The 23,773-nt window shown below is 36.8% G+C and overlaps 1 protein-coding gene across 3 annotated transcripts in view; it reads left to right on the top strand.

Moving 5' to 3' along the window:
- MAST2 (microtubule associated serine/threonine kinase 2) overlaps positions 1-23,773 on the top strand; it is a 173,576-nt gene that overhangs the window by 37,131 nt on the left and 112,672 nt on the right. The window contains exon 1 of one of the 3 annotated variants that reach the window (XM_009326584.1): positions 6,332-6,459. The exons of the other annotated variants lie outside the window; for them this stretch is intronic. Coding sequence (XP_009324859.1) covers positions 6,454-6,459 — 6 coding nt within the window. The 5' untranslated portion in view covers positions 6,332-6,453. Of the gene's footprint in view, positions 1-6,331; positions 6,460-23,773 lie in introns of those variants that run through there. 3 annotated transcript variants of the gene reach the window in all.

Here is a 23,773-nt window from a genome sequence, read left to right as displayed (position 1 = left end):
ACAGTTCAGTTATTCCCTGTAGTTTGTGTTCAACTGTGTGGATATATTCTGAATTTTCAAATCTGTGAATACACTTTAGCAGCCTTTTTTCTTACAGGAACAAACTGTTTCAAGTTTACATACTCTTTCAGGAATTGAAGAAATGGGGTTGGCTTTGGTGAGCTTACTAAAATTTTGCTATCTGAATGTTTATGTTTCTACTTGTTAAAGGTTATTCTTAATTATCATGTGGGTTAAGTAGTATAACTTCTGGCCTGGATATCAGTGGCACATTTGAAAGAAATCGCTAAACAAAATAAAAGCCACCTAAAAGTACAAGTGATTTATTAGACTAGGTTTAATGTAGCCAGATATGCTTTAGAAATACGCTTTTTCACTTTACTCATTTCTTGTGAAAACATTCTATTGATTCTGTAAATAATGCAGCGCGGAGTTCCTTCGACTTGGCTTATGAGCTTTGCAATCATTATCTCTATTTGGGAAATTTACTACAAATCACATTTTGTAGTTTTGTGATTCAGAGCCTAAAAGAAAGACTGGTAGGTTATGCACCTATTCATTTGAATTTGCTAGTCTTATTTATTCCATATTAGAAAGCTAATTTCAGTTTGAATTCAATTCTTGTATACTATAGCATAAATATATAATACATGGCATTTTACGTAAATGCTTCTGTATGATTAAACTGAAGTTTCTCTTTTAGGATCCTGCTTTAAGGATCAAGAATGACATCTAGTAAAAAGTACTAAGTTGTTTCAGATTTTGATGGTCTTTATTCTAACGTTCAGCCTCACTGTCCTTAACTATTCTTCCATATCAATTTTATTGATATGTCTGAAGGTAATAACATCCATTTTTCCATGCATCCTGACACGTAGTTGTCTGCTGTGGGCATTTGAGTGAAGCGTTCTGCTGCAGGCTTTTCATAATATAGTGAATAAAGAGTTTAATTCTTCCACTTTCTATGGAGAAGACACCCTGACATAGCAATTGCTGCCCTTTTAATGAATTTCTTCTTTCTTAAATAAATAATTGCATTTATGGTTTTGTATTGTTTCTCTTTGGAGATGAGATATATATCATTAAAATCAGGGCTTTGAAGTTAGCAGGATTTGTCTATGAATACAAACAAGTAATTCTCTGGATGGAAAGTGGTTCAACTTTGTTTTTTACCTGTCTTTGGTCAAATCTATAAATGACTCATTTTGCTAATGGCAATGCTCCTTTTAAATCAAATTGTTTTAGCACAACAGATGCTTTTGTAGCCAAAGGTTTCTCTTTCCAAAATGCTCTTGGATATTAGTGTGCTAAAATCATGTTTGGAATGAGGATGAATATAATTATTGCCTATTGTATGGCATAGCTTAAACAACTGTAACCTGATATAATTGCTTTTAAATTACTTTCATCAAAATATGAAAATATTAATTGACTGTGACATTTATCACTTGTTTTATATCACCATAGGCTAATAAATGTCACTTGTATTGGCAGCCAAAAAATGAAATTATATCAGATGTCATTGGGGTAGGTTAGTGTAGTCCGTGAATAAGGTCCTTTCTGCTCCATTTGTTCTGTGAGCTGTGGCTTGTACATGCTGGTAATGGCTCTAGGCTACATTGGTTTGAAATAGAACAAGCCAAACCCATGGTTGTCTCCTTCCCAGCAAATTTGTGGCCCTCAGACAATTATAAAGTGTTTCCAATATTATGCTGCTTTTCGTCTTTTAGGTATATGTAGTGATTTCCTTCTCTGTAAAAGTGTGTGTAGTTTAGCTTTATTTTTCATAATTGTAGTGAATAATTTGGCCAAGGTGGAAGAATGTGTACCGACTAGAAAAGAGATCCTCCTGTGGGGGCTAATTGTTGGATGCCTGTTGGGAGGGGATTAGGATCTTAAAAAACTTAAACAATGAGGATAAATTTAAAGGCTGGAGGAATGGATTGTGGTGAGGTAAGGGCAAGAAAAAGATTGGAGGTGACTTAAACAGGGACATGAGTGGTTTTACCGATCAGATTGATATGAAGATTACAAAGGCTGTGGGCTGACAGGTTATTCTCTCTAATGGTTTCCAGTCATTTACTATTTGTTTTTCTAGCTTTTATCTTCTCTTCCTTTCTTAAATGTGAATGTCATGCAGCTTCACGTTCTTAGCTTTGTTGACTGTTTCGGCAGGCCCTACCTTAAAACTCTGTGAGCCATATTTAAACCTGGCAGTTCTGTTCAACTTTTGTCTCAAAACGTTTCTTTATGAAATAGCACCCAAAACTTGTTGTATTGAAATGGGCAAATATTAAAGATTTTTTTTTTTTTAAACAACTGTATGATCAGGGACAGTTTTGCTGTGTGCTGGTGACTGCCTGCTTGTAAATTTTGATAGTTTGACAATGCTGAGCTGATATTTTTCTTCCAAAGTGGCTACCATGAAGAAAGCCCCTCAGGGACATGAGACTACTGTAGACTTTCAAAAAGCAATGTTGTGCTTGATTAAGTTTAGACAGATGATGGAGTGATGTAGTAAAATCATTTTTGTTAAGGCATAATATAGCAGAGAATGCAATGTAGTACCATTGGGACTGATAAAAATGAAATACTAAAGAAAAACTATGCCCTTACATATAGCTTTCAGCAGCAGACGCAATAGATGTAATTTAGTTGTATGGTGCTGGAAACATAATATTGATTTACTATGAATCAAGAGAAATAGCTTGTACCTTGCCTGGTTGTATGGATCACAGCAATCTCGGTGAAACGAGTTACCTAGAAATGGTACTGTAAGAGAATTCCTTCTTTTTGATAGAGATGGGAAGGCGATTGTAGCCAGGTAAAAAAATCCAGTTACATGTGTAAATGAGGAGCCAAGAGGTACTTCATGTGCTGTTGCTGGGAACTGCCAATTTTCCATGTACTTAACTCATATTTTTAAAAAAAGAATTTCAATTTCTTGAAAGCTAGCCTCCACATAACTTGCATAAAATTGAAGGCAGAGATTTAGTGGAATGAGAGGGGCTTGGGGTAGAACTTGCCTTGCATTACTTGCACATATAACTTCATCTTTTTTGTGGCGTTTGTATACCACAAGATAACCATATTTTTTCTGTTTTAAAAAAATCAAAATAGCATTAGAGGTGAAACTGCAATGACTTCAGAGAAGGTTAGGTTGGTTACTGCATGGCATGTAACTTATTTCTATTTTTCTCTTGGTCTTTACTAGGTGAATTACTCGAAGTGATTTCCATTCCTTGCTTGTGTGTTTTGGCAGACAATATAATGCTAGCAAACAGTTTTACTAACTTTGCCTTTCAACCAGAAACAAATGTGTTTTCTCATTGTTTAAGAAGTTGGTGTATGGCTTTCATTCATTTATTCCTTAATCCTCAGGTGACCTAATTTCTTCCTGAAGTAAAATGAATTTTAAATACCCTTAATATATACACTGATATTTTAAACAAAGCATTCTAGTATTGGTGTCTTGAGTTCTTGAAAACTCTGTTGCTTGGGTCTCTGGATGCGCTGGTCACTAGTATCAGGTGAAAGTTAATATTAAAGAAACGACTACTTATTTTTATTTTATTTTTGAACTTACAAGAATTCCCTATTGTAGGCAAATTAAAGCCTTTCTGACAAGAGGGCTTTACCTCCCTTCATTATTCCTCATTTATCCTTAAGCCACAGTGTGCAGATCCTAGTTTTGCAGGTGAAGTCAAACAGCATCACGGAACTGTGGATGTTGTATAATGGGACTCGAAAGGAGGCTTCATACTTATGTATGTTCCATTTTCTGAAAACTTTGGAGTTTAACAACAATCATTTCACTATTCTCTACTTTTCTGTCAGGAAGTATGCTTGATTAGAGGGCTGCTAAATTAATGGCAGCAGGGTGTGTTGTGCAAATGAAACCTGACCACTTGAGAAGTGATGTTTTAAATGGAACAGTTGCATTTTTTTCCCCAGCTAGCCAACTCAATTTCTCCCCAACTATTCTTGGTGAAGAATTAGTGCTTCTAAACTCCTAGGAGGCAGATTTCAGAAAGCATTAAAATGATTCCTTTTGGTATTTCAAGAGCCCCCTGCTCTCCTGAAATAAAAAAAATACAGCAAGATATTTAGCTGTAAAAATAAAAATAGGCTACCTTTGTATGTGGGCTGGGCTTCTGGGTCTTTACTGAGTGTTTTTATGGAGTTGGTTGATTTGGCTTCTTCCTTTTTATAAAATAAAATAAAAGAACAGTTTGTTTTCATGAACCAAAGAGTGGCATAAATTTGCAGTCATCTTGTGTGGAACAAGTTGTTGTTAGGATGAGGAAGGATGGGTGACCCAAGTCGTATGTGAAAGCTGCAAGTGCTCAAACAGTTTGAGATGCTGAGTCAATTCTAATAGAACTCTCAAAATGAAATAAATGAAATTCCTGTTTAATACTTGTGTAACAGGCAGGTTTAGGTTCTGTATTATGCTATCCAAATACAGGGGGAAAAAACCCTTCTATAACTCTTGAAATGAATCAGGCTTCTTTCCTAAATGTCAACCATGTCCCATGTTCTCTGCCACTTGTAGTCGTGGATGTGTGTCAATTTCAAAAAAGCAAAAATAGAATAAAATCCTTTTAGTATAATGGATAGTGATTTTTAATTGGTGTTATGGCTAAAAATTGGTTTTAAGCATAATATTTTGGAACAGTTGAACAATACTGTAGGCTTTTACTTAACTTGCCTCTCTTACAAATCTTGTTTCTGCTCTCTCTCACAGTCTTTCAACCATGCAAACAGACGTATTTGAAAAATGTGTCTTTTTTGGTCAGTTTGAAATAACATTCACTTTATTGTTAAATACTTATTATTCTTTTTTTCCCCTCTGAATCTTCTGTTTGGGATTTGTGTTGTTGCTATTTTGTGTACTCCTAAAATGTTACGTGCTTCATAGCAGCTGGAAAACCACATAGAAACAGAAAATGAAAAATTATGCAGACAAAGTATAAAAATATCTGTAAATATATTTTAAGTTGTAGCAAAGGACTGTGCTTAATTCCCTGAATGGAGCAAAGATTTTCCAGATGGACGGCGTCTTAAAGACTTTTACTTGAAAAATGTAGACAAGGGAGTCAAACTAACTCTAAAGATCATAAAATACAGCGCAATAAGGTAGAGATAAACAGTCATAGAATCTGAACATGATATTGGTTTTTAAAGGTTAAAATTTAAATCAAATTCAGAGGAAACCTGTTCTAGTTAAAAATGAGGTAATATGAGAATAATGAATGTTGACATTTTAAACCAAGGACTACTAGGAACAAAAAGACCATCCACCCATCCGCCTACCAAGTAGCTGTCGAGTTCTTAGGAAAAACTATAGAATTAAAAAGAATAGAAAAATCATAGATGGAACAAACAAAATGCTACTTCAAAATAATTTTATAAGTTTATATGAGAGAAATACTAAAGGGATTGCTTTGGAAATATCTTCCTTGTCTTTTAATTGCCCCATCAGAGAAGAGTATCTAGTGAATGGTTAAGTTCTGTGTCCCATATTAAAATGCATGTTTGGGTCTTGTAAATGCTTCCATAGACCATCTATTTGTATTATCTTTTGCTAAACATCTGAGATAAATTATAAACTGAAAAGTTGGTTTCAAATGTATATTGTGGAAGAAAGGTTGCAGTGAATGTTGAATCTGATCATATGGATATACTGCCTTTTGAATATTTCTGGAAGCAAATCTTATTTTGCTGCTTAATATGTTTGAAGTCCAAATTAATCTTACACCTAGATTAGCATTACTGGGATGTGATAATGGATTAAGTACTGATCTTTTTTGCCCCCTGTTTCATCAGCTGCTTTCTTCTGCAGGAGTGGTAATTGCTTTGGAATGGAAATCTTCAAATAGTATTTCAGTTGATAAAGATTTGTGCAATATCCATGCAGATATTCTTTTGCATTAAAAAGGATTTTTCTACTATTTATTTTGACACATGTTAAATAGTGTAAGAGATATCAGAATATGAATCATAATTCCTTAAAGAACTCATGTTATAGCTATATGAGTAGTCTTGTGGAAATATAAAATCATAATATGGAGATCAGCTCATGAAAATTTTAAACTAAAAATATGAGTATCAAGTAAGAAATAGAACTTTTATCATTGTTAATACACCTAATGCCACAGGATTGACTATATACAAAGTAGAACTATCATAAGGGAACAATGTACAGTATTAGCTCAACAAGAAAAGTACAAACATTAGTACTAACATTAGAAGAAAAGTGCTAACATTACTAATGTGAATAAGGTCTCCTATTTTTGATCCAGGTAAAAATTCATCTATGCTATTTTGGTCTGGAAGATTAAAGACATAGCTGCAAATTTGATGGAAATCCAACCTCAGAACAAATAGAAACAGAAGTCAGCTTTCAACATCAGATGAATTCACCAGAGCAGGCGAGTGTTAAGAAAGTTAATGAAGGTAATGTAAGTAAGGCTTGTAATGGACTTGTAGCTGTGCACGTGGCTAGCTACTGCATCTGAACTGAGATGTGGCAGCTTTGTGTCCTGTCCTTACCTGAGCACTCGCAATAGTTTGACCACGGCCTGGTTTGCAAGCAGTTTGAGAATTAACTGAGAAATTAAGACTGTTTATGCTATTCCTCAAGGACAATCTCAAAATGATGGGAAAAAATTCATTGCAATTTGTAAGGGCAGCCAGTATGTCACTGGAATTATGACGGTAACTCCTGGTTGCAGGAAAGAGATTAGAACTCCACTGACAGCAAAATACTGAATAAGAACACTTGCTAAACACAATTTGAACTTTCAACAGAGAAAAACATAGCAGAGGACAGAAGTGGGAAAAACTGCCAACCAGTGACATAATCTTACAAGAAATTGATTTTTGGACATGGAAGGTTACCTTCTGATGCACAAGATGTAACAACAAGCCAATACTAAAAGAATAGCCAGATATTGTATAGACTCCCTTTGCTTCCTGGTGGTGGACAAAGTAGAACTTTCTCCAAAGTACATAGAATTTTAATTTTTACAAGTAATACAAGATGCTGATACATTAACAATGCTGCCAACAATCAGTGTTAGAAGATCTGAAATAATCCTTTCTCAGTTTATAAAGCTTGCATCTTCATTTCTAGAAGCTGATCAGGAGAGACCTGTCACTCTCCTTTTATTGCAGTATTAATGGTGGAGATTAATCCACCAGTGTATTTCCAAAGTCCATATCATAAGTATGTGTAATATGAAATTTAATAACCAAGTCAAAATTAAATATTTTCACTGATTAACATAAAGGTGCTAATTCTTTTTTCAATGGTGAAAACCTTATTTAGAGATGCAAAAACCTGAAATAACCGCTCATGATAGTTGCTGGTGGAATGGAGTCAAATGAGAAAACCTTTGGATTCTTGGTAGCTCTCTTCTCCTGGAAAAAATCCTGATCCATAGTGTATTCTTCACCAGTTTGATTCCTAGTACTGGAGTGCATCCTCTTGTGAAAAGATGTGGTGATTTAGCTCCATCCATCCCAAATGACACATTTGTGGCTTAAGAAGTGTTTCAGTGGGGACCTCAGTGTATCAGCAGCAGACAGATCCTTCTGTAGTCTTCACTTGCTGAAAATTGGGCTTTTGATAGTCTTGCAGCTACTCTCTCATAAGGCAACTTGTAGCGTGGTGTACTAACAGAGTGGAGTAAAAAGCCAAAAAGTTTGTATGTTAACTAGAGAGGATTCACTGAAGATGAACCACAAAACAAACAAAAAAGTGCCCCCACAGAAAATGGCAACGGAAGCCGTAAAATCAGATAATAAAGCGATCCTACCATGAAGGCAAAAAAGCAAAAAACAATTAATCCTCCCCAGAGGATCAAACTAAACAGAAAACAAAAAGCAAACAGGCTTAGTGCAGAGAAACACAGGCATATAGAAGCGGCCATGTTGCCACTGAAAAAATCCTGTCCTTAAGCAGATTAGGAAAATTCCTCTTGTGCTAAGCTTTCACAGTTTGCCTGCTATATATATTGTAGGCTGTTTTTGAATGCTTCCGTAAATTGCACATCTAGAAAATGCATTTCAGAAACCTGTGGCTTTTAAGCCTTTTGCTATCCAAAGAAAGAAGTCGGTTGTAAAAGAAGGTGTTATAAACAGTACTGCAGTCTGTGTTGCATCAGTGCATTGGAACAAAATTTGCTCTTCTGGTTTCTTTGACGTTTGCGTATGTACAAATGAAAATGTATGAGCTTTTCCATTTATCCCAAGAAAATAGAATTTCTTTGTGTGTGTGTATTCATAGAAATTGTGTGTGTATATATACATATGTATGGAATAATGTATATACACTGGCCAATTGTATCTCTTTAGGACCACAGAGAATGTAGATACTTCATCATCTGTATTGCTACTGTTTCAGAAGCATGGTCTTCTGAAAATTAGAAACTTTTAATTTCCATTTCCAGCACATGTACATGCACCCATTTGTATGCATAATTTCTTGTGCCAGCATTGTCCTTTGTTCTGAGTAGCTTTCCTCCCATGGGAATTCTCACTTGATTTTACTCAATGAATCCAAGAGACTGTGTCCTCACTGCAGCCAAAGACTACTTTTGCTGGAATGATGGGTGCCAGCATTTGAATATTCATTTCTTTTAGACGAACTGGAGATGCTCCTTGCTGAACTATGGAAGGCACTGCTCAATGCCGGTGCAGTCACACTGCAGACCTTTGAAACTACCTCTATTCTTTTGGCTTAGAAGGAGAAGTTATTTCCTCTCTTCTGAAAACTTGTTCCTTAAAGTTGGTGCTTGGAGGTTTTTTTCTAGTTTCAGGCTCAAGTGTATATTACATAGGAAAATGAATTTTAAGAATAGTAGCTAGCTGTCTCGGCTAGGAGTCTGGAATTTGTCTTTGTGAATGACATGACCAGAACCAGACATGGCATCATAGCTGCTGATGTGTTTCTGATTGAGCTAATGGCATTATAATAATTTCCATATTATGTTCCATCCTGTTCTTGACGCTGCCTAACAGCTTGTTTGCCTTTTTTTCCAGACTCCAGCTGTACATTGTCTTCAGTGAACTGTTCACAGTTTCTCCCCTATCCTTTTTGGAATTACTGCTGGTTTGGCCTTACGTGGGTGTATGAGTAGTTAGTTGTGTATATATCGATTCTGGCATTGTGTTGACCACTCACCTAATAATTTCCTCACACTGCCAGGGATTTACAGAAAATCTGCATGTTTGGTCTTGTGCAGTATCTACTAATGTACTGTATGCTGCAATTAATGGAAAACCTTGAGGTCTCCTACTAACATTTTGCTGTAATAAAATAATTTACTTCTGATCTGCATTTATTTTTTTTACTTCCGTACGTGAGATGTTTCACACGCCTAAAACATTACCCAGCTTTCTGTCTGAGCATATGGGATACTGAGAACGCTTAGCCTATTCAGAGATGCAGGAGTGCAAGTAACAGAATTTTCTAATTTGTACAGTGAACAGGAGACAACAAAAACGTTGGCTGTCATCAGTGAAGAGAGAGAATGCCTCAAGTCAGCATTCAAAAAAACCCCAAACAAACCCAACAAAACAACAAACCAAACATGTTTTTGGATATATCTCACCTATTTCTAATTTGCTTAATAAAAGTAGAACAGGGTGGGAAGAGAGTAATCTTAATCACTTACTTAAAGGAGAAGCTTAACTAATATTAGCTTCCAATACCTAACACATTTTAAACACAAGAGACACTAGATTTTTACTTGTATAAGGGAAGGGTGCTCCAGTTATTGCAGAGAACGCAAAATATATGATCATGTAGTCAGGGAGCAGGCCTTTAATGTGTGCACGCAGTTCAAGGAGCTCCCAGCACTAAAAGAATAGGTTTTCTCTTTTAAGCTGAAAGTAGCAGAATTGGACTAACTTAGAGAGGTTCATAGATGATACCTACAGAGACGTGATAGGGTACTCCCATCTTAACTGTGGCAGCCTCTGTGCTGCTGATGAGGATGTGCATTTCGGAAAAAGAGGACAACATGCTGGGAAGCACGGACACAATCTTTTGGATAAGACCCACCTTCCAGGCCATGTCACTGTATCCTTATGTACTGAGGAGGCTCCTGCAGCAGAGGTGATCCCTAAGATTAAGGGGAAGCTGATTGTGATAGTGGGAGATTCTGTTAGTAAATGAAGTTAAATGGATTTCTGATGTAGGATGTTCGAGGAGGGATACTCTTGAGGCTAACTTCAGGTTGCCAAGTGGGACACTGAAATACAAGATTTCTGTGATAACATTCTTTGTAATACCTGCCAGCTACATGTGTGGGAATTGGTAGACAAGAGATTAGCAGCTCCCATGTGTGGCTGACATAATGGTGTAAAAAGAAGGGATTAGGTGCGATGGGAGCTGATCAGCCTTTTGGAACTGAAGGCATCTGCCCAGGAGGACTGCTGCACCTCAGTCAAGACAGAATCATGCTGTGGGCACTACAAATTAAAAAGAATGTAGAAGACTGGAGACAAATCCAAAATAGCATCTATTCTTGGAGTTCAGACTGGTCTTCCAAGAAGCAATTATTTTATTACATCCAAAATATTCTCTCTATTGCTTATCCTAATGAGGCACTGGCCCAGTCTGTGTGGACAACTGAAATCTTCCACTCCCATGACTTGTCCGAACTTTGAAGCTTCCCTAACCTTATTTAATGTTTTCTGAATGTTGTCACTGTCCTGGTATGAGAGTTGGTAGTACAGTCCCGGAACTGCATTTTTTGCTATTACAGGCTAGGATTCCTGCCCAAAGAGATTCCATGATGCTTTTCTTCTGTAATATTTTTATCCTGGTAAACTTCATGTACAGAGCCACTTCCCTGCCCATACATCTTAATCCATCATTCCTGAAAAGTAGATACTGACAACACTATCCCATAGGTTATCCTCCTGTGGGTAGGTGTGTGGGATGCCTGTTACAGAGGGTGGGTGGTTGATGCCAAATATACTTTTGTTTTATTTTTCAGGCTTGTAGAATTACTGTGGAAGCACTTGTAACTTCTGCTTTGCTCCGTTGCTCGATATTGCACATGGCAGCTAACTGGCATTGTAGGCAGGTTCATTTCCCTTTCCTATATCTTGCTGTTACATTGTTCATTTGCCTGTTGGCTTTTTGAGCCCTTTTTTGCTTCCTGCATTTCTCAGGCTCCAGAGACTTATGTACCTTGATAGGAATACCTGAATCTATGGAGGCAAAAGCCTGTTGGGTATGAAGGAAACCACAGAGGGGGATTTTCAGACAGTGCAATGAACTTAATTTCCCACTTTTTCCATTGAAATTAATGGAAATTTGTGCAGTGAGGTCCCTATATTGTTTTGGCAATACTATCTTTTTGTTGGTCATTTGCTTTATCGGTTTCATATCCTGTTCATTATCTCTCTAGGACTGAACAGGCAGTGGAATGCTATTTACGTATAATGGAATTAGCAAAACTTGAAGTATTAAGACTGAAAGTAAGGTTTAGTACTCTTCAGTCGCTATTTTACGAATAATTCTGTCTAGTTTGTTTTACAGTACAGATTCTGCTTCCTAGAACCAGTACACATTTAAATGCTCTGTGTACATCTGATTTAATGTTAAACTTGGGTAGAGAGGCTTATAAATATTCAATTAGAATTATTGGGAAAATGAAAAGAATATTTTATTCATCTATAATGTCTATTGATTTTTAAATACGTAGGCATAATGTCTATTGATTTATTTTTTTTTTAAGCAAGTTGTACACTGCAATTTAAGCAGACTAGGCATAAATGCTGGCTAGCTTCTTACAGCTTCAGGCGAGGGAGGGAGTATGATTTGAGTTGCTTTACCTCCAGCTGAAATATATTCCAACACCTTGTTAACAAAACAATGCACTTTCCCAGGGGTTCATCTCCTAGTAAGACAGTGGACTTACTACATCTGAAAACCTGCTTTTTTTTCCTGAAGGTTTTTTTTTTTGTTGTTTTGTTTTTTTTTTTTCAAACCTCTGATAGTTCTTGTCTCTGTGTGAACCATCTCAGTATTTTTCTTGGATAAATGTCAAGCTGATTTTTTAATTTGTTTCAAAGATAAATACTTCTATAAAAATAAATGATGGGCAGAAAAAAGCCATAGTCTAATTCATTACTTAAAGAAGATAGTGGGGAATTAATAACAGTGAAAAAAACCCAAGAGTGTTACCTGTGACTTGCTTTTTTTATCAAAGTGAGAAAAGACCATTTAAGATGTTAAGTCTAAAATATCACTTAGCATAATGTAAATCTGCAGTAAACCCAGAAGCTGCACTGGGATTACTTTGGGTTTATGTGTGTTACTTAAGTCCCCCTATAGCCAGTCATCTGTAATTTCTGGACTAGATGGTGGTTTTGCTTTCCGATGTTAAAATTCTGAATTCAACAAACACAAAGTCTGTATTAAAAGTAAACCCTTAGATCCTGAAAGTTTCTGTCTGAAGGTATATCTTTCCTCTTAAGTAAACTGAAATGCTTAAAATGTGGTGGTGAATTTGGTGTAATGTTTTAGCCCCAAGAATATGATTTAAATGGGAATTGCTGTCTTTCCTTTTCTTTGCGCTTTTACTTCGTGAGAAACAAAAAAGTGAAAATACTAAAAAAAAAAACCCCAAAACCTCAGAATATGTTGGAACTACTTTATCAATTTCTAAACTTTTATTGAAATGAAAAATATTAGTTATCACAGAATTTAAATTTAGAGGAGAATGAATGAACTTAATTCAGGTTTTGTGTATGCAATGAATGATTTTACACGATCACTTTAATTCTTTTACTAATCCTTAGTTCTGGCTGCTGAAGTTGCACTTCTCTTGTGAGAATATGGTGAGTCATGCAGCTTGTGGCAGCACTGGCTGAGAGAAAATGTTAATGTCTAAATATGGATTAATGAGTTAAACATTTAAAGGAAATAAACTAAGGATTTTGTTGATGGAGAATACAACTTATCAAACCAAAGAGCGTATAGGTAGAAGTTTGCTATTGGAAAGTTAAATCGTTAGTCTTTCTTTGCAAGCTATTTAGGTTATTTCTTCACAGATGTTCACTAAACTTTTCTCTCTTTAGCTTTTTCTTTGTAATTTGATCCCTCAAACAAAAATGCAAAAGGTTCTGTGAAACTTCTTATAAGAATTTTTTTCTCATTAGTGAGTATCGTGAAAATTAAGTCTTTCAACATCTACAACAAATAGTCTTTGTACAAAATGTCCTCTAACATAATGTGGCAAGCACATAGAAATTGTAACTTCTGCTCTGGGAAAAGCTATTGAATTGGGGCTGATTGTTAGCGGAGTGGGATAGGCAAAAGAAAATTGCAACAAAACTGTTGAAAAACAACAGTGAGAAAGCTTGTGCAGAGGCATACAGCTGTTTTTTAGGTGCTTGCACCACTTTTGTACTTAATTTTTTTGATGTACTAAAAGTTTGCCTGTAATATGGTTTATGTTTCACATGCTACTTTTTCTTTCCAGTATGTATTTTGTAGGTTGTATGAAATGTGTATTAGAGAAGCACGGACTTAGATTCTGGTATTCCAGTTCTCCTATAGTACAGTAAAGACAATGAGTTAAAAACAACGTATTAAAGACTTTTTTACTACCTAGAAGCTATTGTGAGCGGAATGCTTTAAGCATGCATTGAATTGAACCTGAAAGTGTGAACAAGGACATTGATTAGACTAGCTGTTGTGAGATCTGTCAGGTTCAGGAGAAGCCCCTTCCCGAATCCTCTTTGGAGAAAAGGACTGTTCAATGACAATTTTTGATGAATTTGCAAGTCTTGCAAAGACTTCAGAAATTTCTTCTGTACCCATAGGTACAAATTGGAATATACCTTAAAATCTGCCTTTGAAACCAACACCTGAATGAAAAAAACTTGCAGTTTCTTCTAAAAGGCATAGAGGATGAGGAGAACTCTGTGCTTGATAGTATGGAAGAGTAATGACAGTACAGACAGTCCTGCGTACCCGAGAGGCTTTTCCTGGTGATGAAGTCAGTGTTTGGTCTAATTTGAAGCATGGTAAAGGAGAGAAGACAGAAGTTTTAGAGATTGATTAAGATCTTTTGTCTTCATATATTTTCTAGAGAGTTCATATTTATGATTTAAACGCAACAGAAAGAAAATCCCAGCCAGAACATGTCCTTGTAATAGAATCAGCTGTTTCTGTCAGTCCATTACAGAGCACACTAATCGCCCATCAGAACTAAAAGTCATTAGGTACAGTCTGCAGTTTCTCAAATCTGTGCTTTGGGAGTGAGTGCCTGTATTTTACCAGTACTTTAATTGGGGATGAATTTTCCTTTACTCTGAAACAGATCTCTTGGCACCAAGTAAGTCTGAATTACCCAACTGTATTAAATGTAAGGTTGTTCAGAAATAAATCTGTGAAAGATGTCTAGATGTATCTCATGCTTTTTCATATGAGAAATCTTAGAGATCCAAAAACCTTAGTTCACTTGACATTTGCACAATTTATCATATACCTGAAAGGCAGGCCTGGATGTGGTTGTTTAAAATATGCCCAGGGATGAGGTCAGTCATCAGATGCCTATGGTTCCCAGTTCTGCTGCCTTTCATTTTGAAAGCAATAGATGTTGCTTTCCCAAGATAGGTTCCACCTCCTCTAAGCCTGGAGATTGTCTTGCATACACCGATATAAACCTTTCACCACACTGTTTGATCTGTAAATTAATCTTGGGTTTGGCCTAGCACCACTTTGCGGTTCCACATTTTATATTTCACCTTCAGAGCCTTGCCACGTGTGAACGTGACAGGCAGTGTTGTTCCCTTGAAATTAGGATAGTCCAATATTATTATTTTAAAATTAGGGTAGGGTTGGTGGTTATTACAGTTCTACCTCATCAAAATTCGGAGGACCATTTAATTGCCTTTTTTTTTGTCTTTACAGTTAAATATTGCTAAGCAGATAAAATACCTGTTTAAAAGTATGTGTGAAAGACATGATAGGAGAGCATGTTTCAATTTAATGTTTGTTTTTCACTGAAAATACTGTTTTCCAGAACTAATTATAAAAAGGTAGTTCTAGAAATACTTTGTGTTATAACTCTGAATGTCACACTAGGTGTGTAACCACCTTATATTTCCAGGGGATGACTCTCTTCCTTTACACATAATACAAATGTAAAACTTCTGTGGCTATTGGCTTTTGCTCTAAAAAATATTTATTATCTGGGAATGAAGCAACAGAGCCCTTTCTTTCATCACTTCTGTCAAGGATTTATGTTTCGGTTTGGCTGCAGTTTGGAGCGCAGCAGACATAAGCAGTATCAGAGACCGTTCACTTCTGAGGGCAAAAAGAGAAATTAAAATTCTGTTGGCTGCTTCCAAAGATGTGAATACTGGCTGGCATCTGCTTATTCCAAATTTTCACATGGTGCTCAGCATGTGGATTTCTTCATTAAGTGGATGATGGCCTTTGACTATTCCTTTGCAAAAAATGATCAGAGCACCCTTTGGCTGTCCCTCCTTCCCTGCTTCTGTTGAGAAAGAGTGATTTGAGAGGGGTAAGCTGAAGTGCCTCATGTAGACTAGCTAAGCAATGAAAAATTACATCATCTTCTTTTGTTAAATGATGTCCAGTCAGAGCAGATATAATTAACTACTGAAGTTAATGGATGCCTTGTGAGGTTACAGATGTTATCAGTCATAAACTAGATGAAGGCAAGGGAGCTTTATATGCTTGGAATTCCTTTTAGGACTAATTACTAAATATCTTTAAAATTGATTGCTTATGCTTTCAATTTCTGAGAGTGTTTTCACATGATCTGTGTGGAGTGGACTTGCTGCAGATTTAGGAGAGGATGGGAGACACCTCCATTGTTGAGGCTTTTTGAGGAACTAAAAAATTGCTCTTCTGTATGACTTTCTCCCAGAGTTTTACGAAACTTGGTCTTATTTCAGGGATTACCAAGCCGTCCAGCCGTCTTGGGAGACTGGTCTGACACAGATTTTCTTTTTGTCTAAATTAGTTTAGAAATATACAATTGTAAAGATAAAATTCTGTTGATGTGTCAAAAGTCTTAGCCTAACATTGACAAAGCAATTGGAGACATGCGGGGTGCCTCTCAAAAACAACCACCAAAGCTTAATTTCTGCCTCTCTGCTTCCAAATACTGTACAACTGGGGAGTCCATGAGAAACCAAGCTGACAGAATAAACAGAACCCTTTGGACTGTTGCGAGATACCAGCTGATGATGTTAATATTGAGCTGACCATGTATCTTTTCTTGGTTCGACTACAGTGTTGGAGATTGTCTCTCAACCAATGTATTTCAATATAATTTTCTTTGTAAACTTTGATCTTTGTTCACAGTATGTATTAACAGTGCACTGAATGGATATGAGCTGGTGAGCAGGTCCAGGAGTTTTCATGAGATGCACATTGTTTTATATAACTTCTATGTAGGATAGACCAGAAGGGTCCCCAAACTGACCAAAATTATGCTGGGCTTGATTATTCAGTTTTAAATTCAATAAAGGATGTTGAAAGAGTTTTATAAATAAAATTGGTGGTCAGGTAGCCTTGATGTCAGCTGTCAATTCTTTTAGAAACAACCTTTTAAGGAGTAGATGTATGTATAGTAGAAATGACAACTGGCTTAATAATAGATTAATATTAGTACGAGCCAACAAGGGAGAGAATAAAACTGGATTTGTTTATTTGTAATGCTCTTGGCATTTTTAGCAGCTGTAACTGTTTCCTTGTGATCATTGCATGCCCAGTCTTGAAGGAATTTTTGGTGCAAGTCAAGACAGAGTAATTTTAAGAGCAGTTTCTAACAATAGCATTACAGCTGTAGTCCTGTATGTCTCTGAGATGACACTCTTTTCTGCATTTTCCAAAATTTTGTAGAACGTGACCTTTTGACTTAAATTTCTGAAACTGGTGCAGTCTGGCAAAATGAAAGAGAATTTTGAACAGTTGCTCCCATTATTTTGGATGACTGTTCAGTGCTGGGCAGGCTGTTTCACACATAGGGTGGATCAGTAATCTGCTTCATGGCCTTGTAAAATTAGAATTAAGTAATGAGAAAGATTAATGAGCTAAGCTGTGCACTTTATTCCTCTCAATATTCCTTCTCCCTTAGGCTAATTTGTGCAAAAATATAATACCTCTAAGGAAGATTTATTAAGGGTGTTACTTCTCAGGTTTTAATGTATAACCTGCCTTTTATTTACAGAGGACTACCAAGCATCTTGCTTTTTATGTCGTTGATCCACAAGCACGTTTTGCGTAGCTGTTACTGTTTATTTCAGGGAATAAGTTATAATGGTCTTGAAGCTACTGCTGTTGCAATTTATGGATTGTTATGAGAGCAAATTCACCTTTTTTCTTCTACTTCGCTATTTTTTCTATGCTTCTGTGCCACATCTAGGACTCGGGGTTCCAAAATTTAAGCTGTAATCTTTAAATTTACTTTTTCCTGCAAATGAAATTACGTCTTCAAAACATAATCTTTTATGTGCTACATATCATTTAAAAATAAGTTTGGCAAGTGTATTTGAAGAGGGCTGCTGCTACAGTTTTTTTTAGCCTTGGGGAAAACAATCAAGTTGATAGTAAATTAGTTTGCTGACATCTAAGGGTTGAACAGCTGAGTTACTGTACCTGCTATTCTTGATGTGACCAGCGTTCTCAGGCGTTGTCTCTAGTTTTCAGAAACCATTCGCTGTTTAACCTCAGCTGAAAAGCTTGGGATCAAATATGAAACTAGCTATTTTCTTTACTATGAAAAGAAAGAGACTGCTGCTTGACTGATAGCACGAAATTAGAGTGACCCTGTGCTCTCAGTCCCAAATAACAGAGATAGGAATGAATCCTGCGGAGGAGATGAGACTTGGAGAATTGCAAGTCATTCATTGCTCTGGCTTGCGAGGGATCTGTGTCTACCACCCTGCTCTTGGCTGCAGACGCCTACTCCTTGCGTAATCTGTAGCTCAGCTGTGGCAGCTGGCTTATTCCTGGGGTTGGGCAACTCTCCATTCACCCACTTGGGAATGTCATTTGCATGCATCGTTTTTATTGTCATCTGCCTATCCAAGCCATGATGTGTGGTTTCAGTCGTGTTTGTTACCATGAGTGGGTTCAGTCTGGCCTGTGGTGTACTGTGCAATGTTGTATTTTGGGCTTGAAAACATGATGTAATGTTCAAAATATAGAGTAGACACTTCAGCTTACTAAAATATATATATATATATGTGGGAGTGGGCACTGAAAATATTCTGAGGAAAGCGGGAATTCTTCTCTGTTTTGAGATGTATTCTGGAATTATTTTAGGTCAAGTAACCAATACCCTTAATCTTACGGTAAGCCCTGAGGTTAAGTGATATGAAAGGTTAGTGGGCGACTTTTGGAGGCATATATTCTTGACAGGTTAATGCACAGATGTGACCTGGATCCTTAGCTTTGGCGACAGAGGAAGAACTTTGTGTTGCCCAGGCAGGAGGGCTGGTGGGGGAGGGAAAATAATTTGCTGTGTTTGAGAATTTTGCTTAAAGTTTAAAGGGCTTTTAGCTTTATTTTCTTCTGCAGTAACTGTAATTCGAAATAAATCCAAAGGCTTTTTTTTTTTTTTTTTTTCTGATTAGTAAGGGATTTCTAAGCTGAAGAGAAGAGAAAGGCCGGAAGATGCTAAAAACATTAAATGCATCATTGGCTGATTCATGACCTGTGGGTTTGAAGACTCATATAAACTGATTATTTAGAGAAATAGGGTCGCCTGTTAGTTAAACAGCTGAGGTTTTTTTCCCCATTTGGTTTTATTTGTTAACGTACTTTGCAAATGACATTTTTACTGACACATAACTTCTGTTGAGGTAGAGAACTAATCTAAATAATACATTTAATTTGCTTTGAACTTCTAGTATGTTTTAGGGTTAACATTGGGTGAACATATATACTGCTAACTATTCTAGTGCCACGCACATTGTCCTGAAGGTTGGGGCACCATGAAGGTGACATTTCTTAGGAAAGGGCAGTTCCAGGCAGTTTGGCTGGTACTGGGAATATGCGAAGATGCACTGGGACGAAGATATCCATGGCAATTCAGGATTTGTGTGATTGCAGGCATAAATTCTGTACAGTGTGGGGAAAGGTCTGGGAATGAAACTCTGTGTCCTCTCAGTATTTTGAATGATATTGGCAAGAGCTTGGGTATTCATTTTCTGTATTTTAAGCATTTCTGTAGCTAAGCAGATGATCTAACAGTATGAGCCTGAATTTAGTTTCTAAAAAGTCAGTAAATTATAGAAAATATCTGCAGCATATTCCATAGGTTAATCTGACATTCAATACAGATATGGTTTTAGTGTTGCTGTTTAAAATTCTTTGCTGATGAGTTTGGGAAACAAGTTCAGATGTAATCATTTCTAGAGAGAGAAATTGATAAGTACTGTTTTTAATAACCATTTACAATGATACAGTTAGAAGAAGGAAATTATTTTTCTTGACAGATTCTGATAGGAGAAAGAGAAGCTTAGTGTGGGGTGGGGTTTTTTTTTTTAATCACCATGAAAAATTCTTTCCTGTTAATCTGATGGATGGATTACAGTTTGTCCCTGCATGGCCAGGTTGTATGTTCCATCAGAACTGGAGATTCCAACCCTCGTTACATAATTTCTGTAATGCAAATGGTTATGTATGGAAAGAGATTTAATTAATCCCCTGCTGGTTGGTAGTATACCCTAAAGCAAACATAGTCAGCAAAGGAAAAATATTAAAACATGAGTGCATGGTACCAGGTCAATGAGTGTCAGTGGAATTTCATCATCTGTGAAATATTAACTTATTAACTGAAATGTATTTACTGTTATAGCTGTAAAAATATTTGTCTATTGTCCCAACTGGTATGATAGTGAGCTACCTTGCAAGAAAGCCAAGGTTAAAGGCAATCTCAGGAATCATGCTGTCTGCTCTGGCAAAAATATGGAACATCCTGAGTGTAGCGATGGTTCTCACTTTAATTTGAAAGGACTACATTTAGGCTGCCATCAGTGCAGACTCTAGCATCCAACTTTGCCTGTGGGTCTGTGCCATATGTGCAGCTACATATTCAAGGACAAATTACAAGACTGAGAGAAAGTGACAATTTTGAGTGATGGGCTCCTGTTTTCTTCACACTTTTATAACGTAACACATCTGTTTAAAAGATATGGGTTGTATTGTAGGTCAATGAACAACTAGATTTCCAGACTTTATTTCTGTTTCATATTGTGTGTATATACGTATGCAAAAAGCCAGCACTTGCTGCCTGAAACATTCCTGTTTTCAGATGCAGTTTCTGTATACAAAAGATCGCAATAGAATAAATTTTCAATATCTATGCACTAAACAATGTATTATGTAAACAGAAAAGTGATGCTTAAAATGGCCAATATCTTTTCTCTCCTAGCTTCCTTCATCAAAAATGATAGGTCCAGTAAGGATCCAGTCCTATTGTGAAACCTGAACGGTAGCACGTTATGGTCTCCAACTGATTTTGTATCTGCATGATCTGAGATGATAAACTTAAGATAAAAGGAAACAAATATAAGGAACTCTTTTGAAGGAGGGTATTTGAACCAGCTTTTTATAAATTCCACGATGCTGTATTTCTTTCCCAAGGTTTATTTTTAACTAGTTGTCTGAAAATCTGCTGCTTCTTTTGTCATGTAGAGATCAAGTTGCATGTTTAATAATTATGCCTTGAAACATGGAACTGATACAAAAAATTAACTTTCACAACGGTCTGTTCCTGTCATTTGGGTACTGCAAGATTAAATACATTTCTTGTTTTTTAGGATTTGTGAAAGTAGTTATTTGTTTCCACTTCTGAAAGTTCTGTGTGAATAATGTGCAACAATCTTTCAAAATAATCTTATGCTATTTATCACTTCATATAACTCAAACTTAAATGTAAGCCTCTATTTTGAGGGTTATGTTGTTGACCTGGAGAGCAGGTGGCATAGAGGCTGGCTGAAGTAATAATGGTAATATATATATAGGTACTGGCAGCGCACGTGCTCAGGGAGGCAGATGTGCTGTTGGAAGAGGCATTTTGAAATCTTGAACGTTCATGTGTCGTTCTCATCAGAAGGGTGGTCTTAAATGAAAAATGCCCTTTAGGATAAACTAGCATATTTACTTAACGGATTACAGCTGCACCCTGTAAACAGTGTTCCAGACCAAGTAGTCACAGCTCAGCACTCTTTTATTAGTTATCTTACCTCTTAAAACATGATTTATTTTTTCAGGATACATGGACATGTAATGCCAAACTCTTTTGTGGAGTGGGTGGAAACCAGTGAAATCATACCACCTCCCTCATAATTTACTATCTAAAACTGATTCTGAGTAGAGTTTCACCTTTATACGGTAGTTGTGAAATGCTGTTGGACTTTTGTCTTATGTTTTGCATAATTGTTTAATCAGTGTTTTTGTAGTGCTACTTCATATGTTTGAAACTACCCTATCATTTTTAGATGTAAACTCAGTTGGTGCCATTGCACACATTAAAGTGTTAAGCCATCTTAAGACCCAGCGGAGTCTCCACCCTGTGAGTGTACCCCCATCTCTGGTAGGCATTTTCATTGTCCGCTCTATCCCCTGGAGATCTGCAATGTTCTCCTGACAGTGGACATCCCCAAATAGGTCATCAGTTCTGTCTGTAGTCTGCTCCCTCCTTGCTTCCATCTCCAGGCATTTGCTTTCTTCTTCTTCCCGGGGATATAACTTTTTTACACGCTAACTCACTGGTGATTCAGGAAAAGCGAAGCTCGTAATTATGCTGCTCACAGTTGTGTAACTTCCAGCTCTGATGCTTTTGCATTGGCCCCACCATTCCTGGTCTGGTTTGGAGGACTGTGAGAAGTGCAGTTACCAGCCCTGCTCTGGAGGAGCAGAAAAGGGTGAATAGCTGGGAGGGTGCAGGCTTGGCGTTTCTCCAGGGGACAGGAAAAGTGCTGCGGTAATCAGGGCATGGCTTGGTGTACGGCTGATAGGGTTTTTGAAGGGGATTTTAAGACTAACACGAAATGAGGCATAGTGGAACAACAGGTATAAAAATTGATTGCCTTGATTGTGCTCTTTGTTGTCAAGACCACAGAGGTATTAAATTTGAACTACTGCCTATTGATTCCACAGCTGCACTGTGTTTGTCAAGGTGGAGATGCAGAATGAAAACAATTGCTACATGAATAGAATAATATTTCAATTGCATTGAGATGTCATCTGCTAGTACTTTTTTCCTTCCTTATTTGGAAACTCAGTTGATCACAGATTTCAAAGGATGATTTCAGGAACAAAGCCCAAGTCAGCCCTTCTTTTAACCTTGCACGCATTTAATCCTGCATTAGCTACATTATAGGAAGTATTAAAGGTAATATTGTGTGAATAAAACAAGTGTACAGTAGAGGAAAGGAAAAAGTTTGTCCATTCCTGTTACTGGACCACGATTCCTGTGATGTATGTCTGTAAGTCACAATTACTGGAGCTCTACTGCTGCAAGGAAGTGTTCTCTCTTCAAGTGACTTTTCAGCCCTAATGACTAGAGCAAAGCTTGTAAACAGGAACCCTAAAAGCTCAAAAATTAGAAGGCAGAAAAAGAGATTTAAAGGTCACTGTTTTCCTTTTTCAGCCAGTACCATGAAATTCCAGAGCTTTATTCATTCATTCTGAAAATTTCTGGGGCTGACTGTGTTGGAACAAATGGAAATGCGCCATTTGAATAGGAAAAGTACCCTCTGCTAAGCACTTTTGTTACAGCAGATCTTCTTTAAAGAGGATAAATTAAATTCATCTGCTCATATGATGCAAGAGATACAAACAGAGTAATATATAATAACTATATCTTACCTATTTATCCATTTGCAGTGGCAAAAAGCTGTCATTGCTACGTAGACTTCACGGTTGGAAACTTGAATTCTTTCTAACAAATGACAGTGGAAGAAGTACCTTTTTAGAATATAAAACACACAACCTGTTATAGATGCTAATGATTTATTATCTTACATACTTGAAATGTTTTGATTAGATCTTGACAAGTTTGTCTGATGACAGGAATTTATTTCTTGATGCTGTAAGCTGTCAGCCTTGTGATAATTCACACATGAAATTTGCTCAGTACTGTTAAAACTGTAATGAAATTTCAAATTGCAGAGAACTCACACTTGAAAATAATAACAGCATGTTTAAGATTTAATGTTTGAGGTTTTGGGTTTTTTGTGTGGGTTTTTTTTTTTTTTTTTTTTTTAGTAGCAGTAACTTTTTGGTATCTTTGAAAAACTTTACTAAGTAATATTCAATGTCTTACTTAACAGACCAGTCATTGACAGTTTGTCAATAACATTGTTAATCATTTAAGTCAGCATGTACACCATAACTAAATATGGAAAAGAGGCTACCAGATTTTAAGGATTTGTTTTTTTCTGTTGACTTTTTTTCAATATTCAGTGAAAACACTGATTTTTTTTTTTTTTTCTTAGTGGGGATGAAAAATACTGCATGTAGATCAGTATTCTGGAGGTCAGAAATTGAAATTGGCTATGTTGCCACTTCCCATTTTGTTGTGAGAAGCTGAAGCGAAGCAGCCCAGGTCAGCACGAACACGTTTCGAAGGTCTCGTCCTCTTGCCCTGTCCCGTACCGCCGTGTCGGGCAGGGCAGGCGTTGGCTTGGCCCGGCGCCGTCCTGCCAGCCTGGAAGGGACGTGTTTGGCGTTTTCTTCGCGTTAGGAAGGGAA

Source organism: Pygoscelis adeliae, unplaced genomic scaffold (assembly GCF_000699105.1).
Source record: "Pygoscelis adeliae isolate BGI_AS28 unplaced genomic scaffold, ASM69910v1 Scaffold306, whole genome shotgun sequence".
Classification (NCBI taxonomy): Eukaryota; Metazoa; Chordata; class Aves; order Sphenisciformes; family Spheniscidae; genus Pygoscelis; species Pygoscelis adeliae.
This window is presented reverse-complemented; position numbering and strand designations above follow the sequence as displayed.